This window comes from Mytilus californianus, unplaced genomic scaffold (genome assembly GCF_021869535.1).
Source record: "Mytilus californianus isolate M0D057914Y unplaced genomic scaffold, xbMytCali1.0.p SCAF_15, whole genome shotgun sequence".
Taxonomy (NCBI): Eukaryota; Metazoa; Mollusca; class Bivalvia; order Mytilida; family Mytilidae; genus Mytilus; species Mytilus californianus.
In genome coordinates, this window is record NW_026262637.1 from 15,127,884 (window position 1) to 15,141,328 (window position 13,445).

General features: G+C 30.7%; 1 protein-coding gene across 8 annotated transcripts in view; it reads right to left on the reverse strand.

Moving 5' to 3' along the window:
• Window positions 1–1,743: 1,743 nt before the first annotated feature.
• The window catches only part of LOC127725475 (DENN domain-containing protein 5B-like), a 47,121-nt gene continuing 35,419 nt past the window's right edge, over window positions 1,744–13,445 (reverse strand). For all 8 annotated transcript variants that reach the window (XM_052232473.1, XM_052232476.1, XM_052232471.1 and 5 more), the window contains 5 exons: window positions 13,248–13,325; window positions 8,855–8,937; window positions 7,482–7,608; window positions 6,694–6,856; window positions 1,744–6,148 (listed from right to left, as the gene is read on the reverse strand). In XM_052232473.1, the coding sequence (XP_052088433.1) occupies window positions 5,965–6,148; window positions 6,694–6,856; window positions 7,482–7,608; window positions 8,855–8,937; window positions 13,248–13,325 (635 nt within the window). In that variant the 3' untranslated portion in view covers window positions 1,744–5,964. The remainder of the gene's footprint in view (window positions 6,149–6,693; window positions 6,857–7,481; window positions 7,609–8,854; window positions 8,938–13,247; window positions 13,326–13,445) is intronic.

Here is a 13,445-nt window from a genome sequence, read left to right on the forward strand (position 1 = left end):
TCGGATGGACAATAGTTCGTACAAGTCAAGCTTAAGCAGTAAATCACCAGAGTCAAGTAACTTGTGAATAAATTTAAGTGAGATAATGGCCAAGGATGGATGTATGTATGAATTGGTGATTAACGTGCAGTGGCGAATAGTAATTGCACTTAATTGTGCTGGTTCACAAGGTGACAAACCTTTTCACCCTGTTTGAACGCAGTATTATGATTCTGAGTTGACCAATCTGCTCTTATTCCTATATACAGCTTGCTCAGTGAAGTAGCAGCATATACCTATTTTCGCATTGATGTTCATTAGTATAAAGCAGGTCAGTATTGATTTATAGTTTTCTGCCCAGGGCCTAATAACACCATGATACCATTTTAATATATATTGTATTAATTGATTGTTGTTTGCTTAAAATTCAGTAGCAAATATTTCATGCATGTTTCAGGATATTTCACTATATGTGATATCCTTGGCACTATTATAACATGTTGTATAACAGAATGTATTATAAATATGGACTATGATTTAGGGGAAACTGTAATATTTCAAATTTTGCTATATGAAAATACAGGGAGAACAATGGTGTATACTGGCATTGGCATTCTGTGTCTATGGATAATGGGTAAAATGAAACAAATCTAGTGATTGACTTGTGAGATATGTGAACAACTGTAATTCTTTAGCAGACATTGATGCCTTCATTCAATTCTATTTTACGCTATTATCTGTTCTCTCAACAGATTCAATACAGATTGAATAGGATACCATGGGACTTATTGGCATCAATAACAAAAAAAAAACTTTTTATTTGAAATTGTTGCAGTTTTTGTGTGTGTGAATTAAAACCTATAAGGAGCCAAACATTCACACTTTTGCATGATCCATCCCCCCCAAAAAAAGTCCAACAAATAACTGTTACAAGAGAATTACTATAGCTTGTAAAAATTTATCCCTTATGTATTACTATGCCAAACACAGTAATATGTTGACACTTACATTTACTATACATTTGTTTAAATTTCTTTGTCCTTATACCATGGTATATCTGGTAAACCTCTTATTTTGATGAAGTTTTATACAACAGTTAGTCTAAAACCTATTTATGTGTTGTACATCACAAAAATGTTCAGTGAATGTAAAAAGTAAATAGAAAAAATGATTGATTCTTAAACACAAAATAGAGGATTGTGATGAGGGCCCCACAGCATGTAAATAGGGAAATTGTGTTTCAATCAGGGTTATTCAACATACACATATATGCACACTAAGTTCAACTAACTTTTTGACCATGATCATCAACTTACCGTTTTCTTTAAGGAACATGACACACCTTCTAATAGTGGTGTGTAATCATGCCAAGTTTGATCCCTGAACTGGAAGGGATTTTAAAGTAAAAGATCAGAAACTATTTGTGATGGACAGACGATTACTATAAACCTACCACCGAATAATTGGGAGGGCCCTAATAAAAGGAACATAACATATATTCTGTGTTAAGATACCAGTTTTGTACCACAGGACTGCATATCATCATACTCAGACACATTATTTTTACTGTACAAGATGACAAGTCTTTGGTCCTGGTAAAAAATTCTGTGAGCTTGACATTTGACAGAGAAGCATCAAATACTAGTTTTAAAGTATTTGGTATAACCCATCTGAGGATCAAACCATCAATTTCCCACACTTTAAGCTAGCATGCATCTGTAAGACCATTGAGATTATTATGATTAGATAGACAAAACAAAGAGATTGGTATCTACATTTTTATTTTAAATGTTCTAAGAACTAAGGAGATCAAAATAAACAAATTTTGATTTTAAATCAACAAGGAAGGTATAAATTGTATTATTCATGTGTGTCCTGTAACTTCAATATATTGTTGTTTTAAAAGCATAGATACCTTGATCTTAAGAAACCGTTTTATACAACCTCATTTCTTCAAAATGATAAGCCCTAACATTTCTTGGTAATTCATTTACCAATTACTGTCATTAAATAGTGTAATAATATTGCAACTGAGTGGGTGTGCACATTTTTATTCAAAGGCCAATTAAAACTTTTTTTTTGAATTTTGTGTTTACAGACAACTTTTACTGTTGTATTTGCCTGCAGTAAAATTGTGTTTAACAAAACTGAACGATAACTAGAATATGAAAATCTAAGTAATCTGTTTGCATAAAATACAACAAAGGTAAAAAAAAATTAACAAAATTGAGCAGTTGTGAAAATGTCATGTAAAAGAACAAAATAAAAAAAAATATACAGGAAATATATTCTAGGAAAATGAAATGTTATCCTTATATCAGTTAAAATTATGAAATTCCTTCCTTTTGTCCTTACACCTACAAGTGAATTCTTAACTAGCTACTTAACTATCATTGATGCAATATTGATTTTTTTTCTGGTTAAAGGAGGATACTTTGAACAGTTATAAGATTTGAGTTCCCCCTTACAAATGCATATATTTGACAGTACATAAAGAAAAAGGTCATAACATAAAAAATCTTGTGTAGTTCATTTACATTTCTTGAACTGTTGCATTTCCGTACATATACCATTATATATTTATGGACATAAAAAACAAAGTACACAAATTTACTATATTAAAGTTAACAATGTCAAATTTGGCACAAACAATTTTCTATACTGATAAAAATTACAATCATGTTATTGACAGGACTGAATCTTATATTCTCATACACAAAAGGTTAAATTGCTACTGAAAAAAAAAAAAAAAATGCATATACTTTCAAGCCTTCTTTCAAAAAATATGAAGATATAACTGTATCTGAAGACTTTATATTTCATTTGGAAAAAAAGGAAATTACCGTAATATATCCAAACTGAGTCTGTCAATTTCTGTTTTATCCATTCTGAACTATTTTTTTCTACTGAATTGTTCATATGGTGCATAAGATTAATTTGTTATTCTTTTATCTAAATTTGTGTTGATGATTGATTGATCTTTAATGCCACTTCCAACACTATTGGCTTTATTATTGTGACCAGTTTTCATTGTTGGAGGACGCCGCAGCACGATGAATTAAACACCACTCACTTAACATGCCATTAAAAGATAATACTGTTATCGAGACTAATTTAGGATTAAAATTTTGTCACATTCATACAAAAATATATGTGTTTTATTTTGAAAACTTTATGTAAGATTATAGAAATGATTGCAATAAACATGGCCAGTTGATCTTCTTTCGAAGATGGCAAATCAACATTGATGTTTTCATTGGAAAAGCATGAGTGGAAATTATTGCACGAATAACAGAACACAATAAAGTCCAGAACTAAGTGAACTTTGAATATTAACAGATAAAACTTCTAGACAACTGACAATGTTAATACAAGTTTAAACATCTTCAATCATATTATAACCAAATCAAAAGATATTGCAATAAGAATTTGTGTTAACTTGTCATATAAGGTAAAAAATAAAAAGAAGCTAAAAAATGGTAGTGAGCTAGCAAATTCAAACCTCCTCTTATTCCATTTGAACACATAAAACTGAGTCTGTGTTTTACTATGGGAAACCTCAAAATCATTCAGAATAAAATTAAAATTGGAAATGTTAAAAAGCCATAACTAGGTATTGAATATTTTCTAAAAGGTTTATTTAAATCCAGTAACTGGTTTTGTGAGAGTTGTCGATATATATTGACCCTCAACACTTAGTATGTAGAAATGGCAAAGCATATCTGCTTTTAGAAATCACAAAAAAACAAAACATTTAGTATGAAAAATAAAGTAGAGAGCATAAAAAGTCAAGAGGCACTTAGCCTATCATAAGTTTCAGTGAAATCCAATCCTTGATTTTGAAGGATTTGCTTGTATAAAAGACTAGCAGACGAAGGAATGAACTAACAAATGGACAAATTGATCATTGTGCATGTTCCTTCTTTACAAAGTGGGGGATTTTATAATAAATAAATTTTACAATGACTTATCAAATCCAACAAAAATGGACTTAATATTACTTGTGTTCAATAAATCAATTTATAAAAAGAGAAAGCTGAATATACACCAAGCTATAGTGGATAAAATTATGGTCAGGCATAAACATTGGCAAGAAGCAAAAGTATGGTAAAGCTTATTTAATTGAACTTAAAGGTTAATTAAAATTTGAAAAAAAAGCTATGAAATGAATGGCGCAATTACTTACAAAGAAGCACTTCATCTAAACAAATTTTTCTGTATTATATGCAAGTGACTGACTCAAAATTAATATTTTACATTATAGCTTGAAGACTCTGCAATATAAATTGGTGGTGAGAAAAATAATTTTGAGACAAGAGATAACGTATAAGTCTTAAACAACTTGTGAAAACAGCTATTGTATATGAGTAAAATATTAACATATTTTATATCAGCTTTGACCAGACTCTATAACAATACTGAAACTATGTGATGTTAATAAGCACAACATAACTGCTACATGGAAAACAATTCACGGTTTTGTAGATTATCAAGCACAATATTTACACAATGCACCATATAAAAGTCACAACACATAAAAAATATAAACATAACATACATACATTAAATATGCTCAACTTTATTTTCTACCCTGTGTTATTATCACAGAATTTAATACTTCTGAAAACTTTCTGTGACCAATGTTATATGTTCTCTTTAAAAGGGGTAATACCACCAAAAACAATAACATTGCATCAGGTTTTAGGAGTAAGAAGTACATAACCAAAAACATTACTACAATATTGTAAAACAAATAGCTCTGTATAAAAGACTGATATTTCAGTTGATAAGGGCATTACATTGTATTTCTTTGAATTCTTAATTCATTGTAGAAACAATTTATAATGTGTTTATTGTAATTTTTCTTCAAAATTGAAACTGAAAGTAAAAATTTGTATTGTATCTTCTTTGAGGAAAGTTTATTTTCCTTTATGCAATAAAAAGCTAGTTAAAATTTTTAAAATGAGCACCAGAATGTGTTGTATTCATGCATTCATAGTCTAACTTAATTTAAGCTAAACTTTCATTTGAAGCTAAACTGTTACTGTGAATTCATTATTATACGTGGGATACAAATTTTGTGGATTTCGTGGACATAGGTGAACCACGAAATTCAAATGTACAACAATGTACACATTTTCTATCGGCTTATGTGCAGACTTTGCCAAAACCATGAAATAAAATATCCATGAAAAAACAATGTTTCCTCACTCCACGAAAAATTGGTACCCACGAAAATAAATTAATCTACAATATTCAATCATTAAAATATTTTATTTCACTGAAAAATAATGTGCCTAAATTGATATTTCAATCTCCAAAATTTGAATAGAAGTTTTGTTATGGAAATCCCCCAAATCATATGTGTTCAATGGCATAAGGTATAGAACCACAAATCCAGGCCCAGTCTGAACAAACAATTAATAATTATTTTCAACTCCACTATTAAAGATGGGCTATCATAAACTGGTGGTATCACCCCAATATACTCATATACTCATATACTTTAAAACATAGGAAGACCTAGATAATGTGTCATACCATAGCTATACAACCAATTAGATTACTTTTATATAAGTATCCCATTTATCCAAATATTATGCATTAATCATACACTTTGGCTTTTTCAGATGATACAAGTAAATTATAAAACCAACATGTCCAGCATATTGTAACATATCTTTTATACAAACATTAGTCCAAGTATCACAGTACTATAAATAAAATTAAAAGAGTTGTAAAATATTTTTTTTTTCTTGTTTAAAAGGGCATTGAAGGTAAAAAATGAAAACGAATCTTGATTATGCAATAATTTTTCTCCAATGGCAAGCAATAAATATCCAGGTGCCAAAGAACACCTAGGCTAGAACCATTTGAATATATTATTTTACATAAAAAAATCACAAAAATTTGATTTTTAGATATATACATTCACAAACACAAATCTTATCACAACAATTTAAACAAACTAACAATGTATTAAAATCAGATATTAATCCCTCGAAGTAATGAGGACTCTAAAGTGATTGTAAACTCGTCCAATGTGCTGAGTATGTGAACTAGATACTTTATATGACTAGAATTACGTAGGAATGATGACTCCTCGTACAACTGTGCCGTGATTGGAGTATTGGCAATTATTGGCATCAGTTTCTGTAACGTATGGTCTCTGAAAAAACAGAATAAACGTATTTTAATTGAATTGCTATTAATTTGTTTTTAGATTCATGGTTAATCATAACAAACAATTGCCAACAGAAGGCATATTAAAATCTAGTTTCTGAAACTACAAACTAAAAAAATCCACATACATGTATAATGACTTTTCAAGAAAATAAGAAAACTGAAATAGATGAAGAAAAATTGATGTGAAGATATTTGCCATCAGAAACACTCTACATCAGTGTTTTAGAGACTTACATAAAAATTCCTTATACAATGTACATCTAAGTATCAATGTCATTCAATCTACAAATTCTCTTTCTATTCTGATTGTTTCTGTCAAGGCAATGATTTTCTTGTGCAAATAATGCAACAAATAGTTTCCTTCTCAGAATGCCACCCCTTCAGCAGAGAAAATGTGGCCGAATTATAGATATGGTCTCTTGTAAGACGTTAATTTACAAAGATATTACTACTATAATGAACAATAAAGTATGCCTTATATAAGAGGAGCTGCCTTATGAGAGAGGGCCTGTGTAAAATAATACATACCTAATCCCTACACAGACAAATACTTGAAACTTTCCATCCTTCCCAATAGTTTCTGCTGAGGCGTTGATTTTATCGATCAGATCACATAATATAAATGGATTGTTGTTAGTTGCTCTTCTCACTTGCCCTGACATAACACATTCTACATGGGATTTCACTTTCTCTATAAAAATGTAATATTTTACAATGATAATAGTAAACAAACAGTTTTTTTCATTTCATAATTATGAAAACTGTCATGTTATATTTAAACTTTCAAGGCATTTAATTCAAGAACCACTTTACCAATGCATTTCTTTATCTTGAAAAAGTTGTAAGTTTTCAATATGGAACAGGTACTTTGTATTCATTTATTTTGTTGATACCAATTTTCTTGGATTGTGAAAAAAAATTATTTTGGTGGACACTTGATTTCATTGGTTTAACACAAAAATTGTATTTTGTTAAAATACTTAAACCTCTTTAAATCTACAAAAATTTAATAATTAATACATAGAATATGCCACTTTTTACCACAATTCATGAAAATTAAAAGTATTTTTATTATTCCCAGTATAGATTTGTAACTACTCCTAAACAGTTAAACAGATATTGATGAAACCTTCAACAGCTGTAGAACACAAACTGTGTCTGTCCTACATGATAAAGAGAACTCATCTTCTAGAAGGCTGTAAAATTGTTACTGCTCATTTTCCTTTTTTGTCAGTTTTTATAGAGTATTTGGACATGACATCTTAAATATACTAGTGTTTAAAGGTTATATTTCATTTGTAAAAGAACATACTTACCAAGAAAATCCCAGACAAACATCTTATTACGGAACAACCTTGAGGATCTGAAGCCATAATTAAATACCAGCTCTAAACAGTGAACCAGTCCACGTTCACCACACAGCAAAAATGTCAGACTTCCTCTCTGAAAAACACATGTATATTCAAAGTAGGAGCAGACATGCAGAAACATCAAAATTCTGTGAAAATGACTTCCAAGTCAGATGACTCATGTCATGTTATGTAGATCAAGTTAATTAGAATAACCCACAGACAGCAAAGAGAAACTCCAGAACACAAAGTTTTATAAACAAAAGATCTGTGAACTAGCTTTTCTTCTTTATGTAATATAAAGTTTTGCTCAATCAACTAACTACTTTGCTACCTCCACTATTAGAGACTATGTTTCCCATTAAGTGAGATCTATTACAGGCAAAACAACAACCATACAAGTGATTATTCTAATTATCTTATGAGTGCTTTAATATTGCTTTTCTAATCATTCAGCCTTACAAAAGTTAATTTCAATACCATTCATAGATCAGCATACAATCTACTTGCTTGCTGAACTTTTGTTATACATCTTGTTTTTCCATTTTATTTTCTGATAATACTGTTAACACAGGTATTTGATTTGCTAGCTTGAAAACAAGTGATTCTACTATACATAGTATGTGTTTGTATACAGGAGGAGATATGACTTTCTAGATACTTAAAAGTTGAAAAATGTGTCAACAAGACTGCTATTCAATGTCCCAAAATTGCATAAAATATGTCGGTATAAAAATTGTACAAAGTCTACAAGTTAAAATTAAACATAAAAAAAGATCTGACATCAACATCAAATTCCATACTTAAAAAAAGAAACCAGTAAGATGGGACAAAATAAATACAGAATGTGTCCATGGGACACAGATGATGCTCCTGCTTGCATATGACGTTATAAAGGGACATAACTAGAGAACTGTAAAAGTGATGCCACCCAAATTCGAACTTGGTCTATGTTTCATGGTTATAAGAATTGTGTATAAGTTTCATAACATTTGGTTGAGGCAAACTAAAGTTTGAGAATGGAAATGAAAAATTCATTTATAAAGGGGCATAACTCAAGAAAGGTAAAAGTGAAGCAACCCAAATTCAAAATTGATCTGTGTTTTATGGTAATAAGCATTATGTATAAGTTTCATAACATTTGGTTGAGACAAACCAAAGTTAGAGAACGGAAACTAATTTTAGGATGGACAAGGGTAACACTTAATGCCCCCTCCACCATGGCAGGGGCATAAAAAAAGTTGTATGGTTCTTGACCTAGGGTAGGTATATGAACATGTGTTGTTCAGCTAGTCTGAATCTTTTTTATATAAGTAAAATTATAAAGTTTGTGCACTAACCTCCTTTTCTGGTTTATAGTAATGTTTAACAAGATTATTGACAGCATGGCCCAGTGCCTCTTGAATTTGTGGAATTTTTAAACCTGGTAGGAAGAAAACAACTATTAAATCATTGCAATGCCAAAGTTATGTACATCTAGCAAATTGGTATAATTTCTTATTTATTTCTTTTTTACAATAAGCAGTTAATTAATTTTATTTTCAGCTTTCTTGTGGATAATTCAAATGCCCTCGAAATTTGTGGATTTAAATAATCTACAAGGATTTGTTAATTCTATTTTGAAAACAAAAAATATCTGTTTGTCACAAGTATATTTCTAAAGTGAAGTAAATCCAAGTAAAGAACAAACCAGGAAAATAATTGTAAATATCTTTGCAATCAACAACAGCATATCTTTCCATCACATTATTTCAATTTTAGTAATGCTCCTATTTAAATCTTAATATATTTCATATGCAATGTACATATAAATAAAGGCAAAAGTAGTATACCACTGTTTAAAATTCATAAATCGATTGAGAAAAAACAAATCCGGGTTACAAACTAAAACTGAGGGAAACACATCAAATATAAGAGGAGAACAAAGACACAACAGAAACACTAAAATTTGTAAGGGTTCCGCGGAACCCAGTGTCTCGCGTACTTTTGCTGTTAGTCGCAGGCTCAACAAAAATGGGGAAAAAATTATTAAAAATTTTTCCTCTAGCTATACTATCTTTTGATTGTTAGAAGTTCTGTTCAAGTTTGGTAAAAATCCAAGAAGGTTTATGAATCTAATAAATGTTTTAAAAACTTTAACTGCAGACTGTACGTAATGTTAACTGGAATAAAACTAAGTCCAGCTATAAGTAATATACGGAAAAACAGGAAATAAATTTTTACAAAATTTCCTTCTAGATACTAGCTTTTGATCATAAAGAAGCTTCTGTCCAAGTGTGGTATAAATCCAGGATAGTTTAAGAAAGTTATTAAAATTTTGAAAGCTTTAACCACAGAGTGAATGTATAATATTAACTGGCAGAAAAACTAAGTCCATTTATAAGTGAAATACAGATAAACAGGATTTTTTTTTTAACAAAATTTACTTTTGAATACTATCTTATGATCAGAAACAAGCTTCTGTCCAAGTGTGGTACAAATCCAGGATAGTTTAGGAAAGTTATTAAAATTTGAAAAACTTTAACCACAGAGTGAATGTTATGTTAACTGGCAGAAAAACTAAGTCCATATATGAGTAAAATTTGTAAGGGTTCCGCGGAACCCAGTGTCTCGCCTACTTTTTCTGTTAATCGCAGGCTCAACAAAAATGAGGAAGTAAATCAATAAAAATATTCCTCTTGATACTATCTTTTGATTGTAAGAAGCTTCTGTCCAAGTTTGGTAAAAATCCAGGATAGTTTATGAATCTAATTAATGTTTAAAAACTTTAACTGCAGACTGAATGTAATGTTAACTGGAAGAAAACAAAATTTCCTTCTAGATACTAGCATTTGATCATAAACAAGCTTCTGTCCAAGTTTGGTACAAATCCAAAATAGTATAAGAAAGTTATTAAAATTTTAAAAACTTTAACCACAATGTGAATGTGTTGTTTCATGGCAGAAAATCTAAGTCCATTTAAAAGTATAATACGGAAAAAATGTATTTATTTTTTTACAAAATTTACTTCTGGATACTATCTTATGATCATAAACAAGCTTCTGTCCAAGTTTGGTACAAACCCAGGATAGTTTAAGAAAGTTATTAAAATTTTAAAAACTTTAACCACAGAGTGAATGTAATATTTCCCGGCAGAAAAACTAAGTCCATTTATAGGTAAAATACGGAAAAAATGGAATTTTATTTTTACAAAATTTACTTCTGGATACTATCTTATGATCATAAACAAGCTTCTGTCCAAGTTTGGTAGAAATCCAGGATAGTTTAAGAAAGTTATTAAAATTTCAAAAACTTTAACCACAGAGTGAATATTTGTGGACGCCGCCGCCGCCAACGGAATGTAGGATCGCTATGTCTCGCTTTTTCGACTAAAGTCGAAGGCTCGACAAAAATGCAACTTACACAGAAACGAACTATAAGATAACAATAGCCATTTTCCTGACTTGGTACTGGACATTTTAAGAAAAAATGGTGGGTTGAACCTGGTTTTGTGGCTAGCCAAACCTCCCGCTTCAATGGCAATGTTAAATATAACACTAAAATGACAACATTACATGACAGGACTACAATACAAATAAATGGAAGAACATACAGGACAGAGAAACACACAAATAAACAATACAATAGAACATTAGGACAAGCTAATAGTTATCAAAGGTGCCAGGCCTAAAGATGAAGAGCATTGATGCCCCAAAATTCCAAAAAGTTGTGCCAAATACAGCTAGGTTATCTGCCTGGGATAAGAAAATATTTAGTATATAGAATAATTCATATTTTTGCAAACAGTAAATTTTTTAAATATAAAAATGACCATATAATTGATATACATGTTAAGGGCTATATATATTCCATTAAAAAGAATGTACCAGGGTCGGACGGAAATTATAAAAAATCCCGTTGGTTGTTGATCTGTTGAAGCGTTCACGGCCAGTGGCCCTTGGTGTTTAGAGAAAGTAAGTATTGTTGGTTGTTGGTCTTCTTTGACAGTCAGTTTTCGTGACTGTCGGTTTCATTGTGTTATTTTCCCTTATTTATTATTATTTGTTTGTGCAAGGACTTATATAACCGATTGTTTTTGTCTCCTGCTCTTATCGTGATATTTTGGAAAACATAACTGTTCCTGCGACTAACGCAGCGGCAGGCGCAACGTTGTATTCTACCTATGGTACCAGTTCTGGAAGTGCAAGAGTTAAATCTTTTTAATGACAAGCACATGGCGAAAGATGTCAAATTCTATTGAAAATAATATTTGGAGGTTCAAATTAGAGGTGGTCCGAGGTCCGCGACCTTCCACTATTGCAATCGGACTTTCGTTTTGGTTACGAGCTAGGCCCGGCAGCGATGCTTATTTTGTTCAACCGCTAGCTTTATACTGAAAATCGCCAACAAGTAATGTGTAAATACAAGTAAAATCGTATCTGACTGACAAAAACAACATTGAAAAACAATGGGTGCCATAAACCGGAAATGAAGACGATTACAATACCAGATCAGATTCTGGTGTCGGATAAGGGTAATTCCGGGTTTGCCAATCAAATACAATAAAAAATAATAATTCCAGGCAGGTGACAAAATACATCTATGATGATGAAATATAAACACTAGAATTGAAAACCAAAAGATATATGGAAAAGAAAGAAAAAGCATGAAATATTTTATACAGAAACTCAAAATAACTTTTAGTTCACAAATTTTCATGTCAAAATCCAATGAAATGTGACAGTAATTTTCTTTATCATTAATAAATGTTGATATTACATGTAGATGTTTTTATAGAGTATACATATATCTACAATTCCAAGAGGTAATTTCTTCTCAATTTTGAAGGGCCAGTAAAAATCTGGAAGTTTCTTACTTTATTTTTACAGAGGAACTAATATAATAGTACAACTAGATATGATACATTCAAACAGCTTTGAATTTGAACTGTTATGAATTGAACAATATAAAAAAAGAGATACAAATAGCTCTTTATATCATCATTGTAGCTCCTTGAGTGAGCACTTCTCTTCCAAATCTCACCACTTCTACCCATCAGTTTCAAAAAGAGAAGTCACTTCAAAAACTTCCTGTTTACTGAACACTTACATCATTTTAAAAATAACTATTTAAATATTCCAAATGCATATTTGGGTGGGGGTATCATCAGTGAGCAGTAGCTCGCAGTTTCACTTGTTGATTCTTCGTATCCTTTGTCTGCGTCATCGTAAACTTTTTTCAAACATCTCTGAGCCAAAAAAGCCAATTGGAAGCAAACGTGGCCAACATATATTAAGTTAACAAAACAATCCATTTGCAGTTCTATAGACCATAGTTCTAATTTTCATCAGTGATTTTTAAAAGATTTGAAATGTTTCAAACCCTGGTGACCAAATTATATTTTTCATATTTAAGATTTAAAACACAATGAAGTTTGATCTCATTTCTTCCCTCCCCCTCATTCCTTTAACCCTGTCCACCCCCTCTAAATTGTCCAGCAACTATAATGTTTAAATAACAATTCCTTTGGTTGTGGTAAATTAGAATAAAATAAGTTAGATATATTCCAGTTGGTTCTTGTATTATTATGAAACGACATGCTGTTGGTTGGTGTTAAGATACATTGTACATTCCTCTTGGTCATGGGGGTACTTAAAAATTGCCTTCCGACCCTAGTACCTCCTTTTTAATGGAATAGCCCTAACACCGAAGTGGTCACTAACTACAGAACAAAAATGAATACGTAAAACTTACTTTGTTCTGTGTTCCTCTTTGGTGACTTAGGAGAACCCAATCTAGGAGGAGATGAGTAATGCACAGCCAAATCTAAATCTAAAAGATTTTAATTGAAAGAAATATGTAAGATACAACAGTTTGACAACTTACAAAATTATATAAATCTGAAATAGAGGTTCCTATATTTCACATTCTCAACCCCTGACAAATATTTCT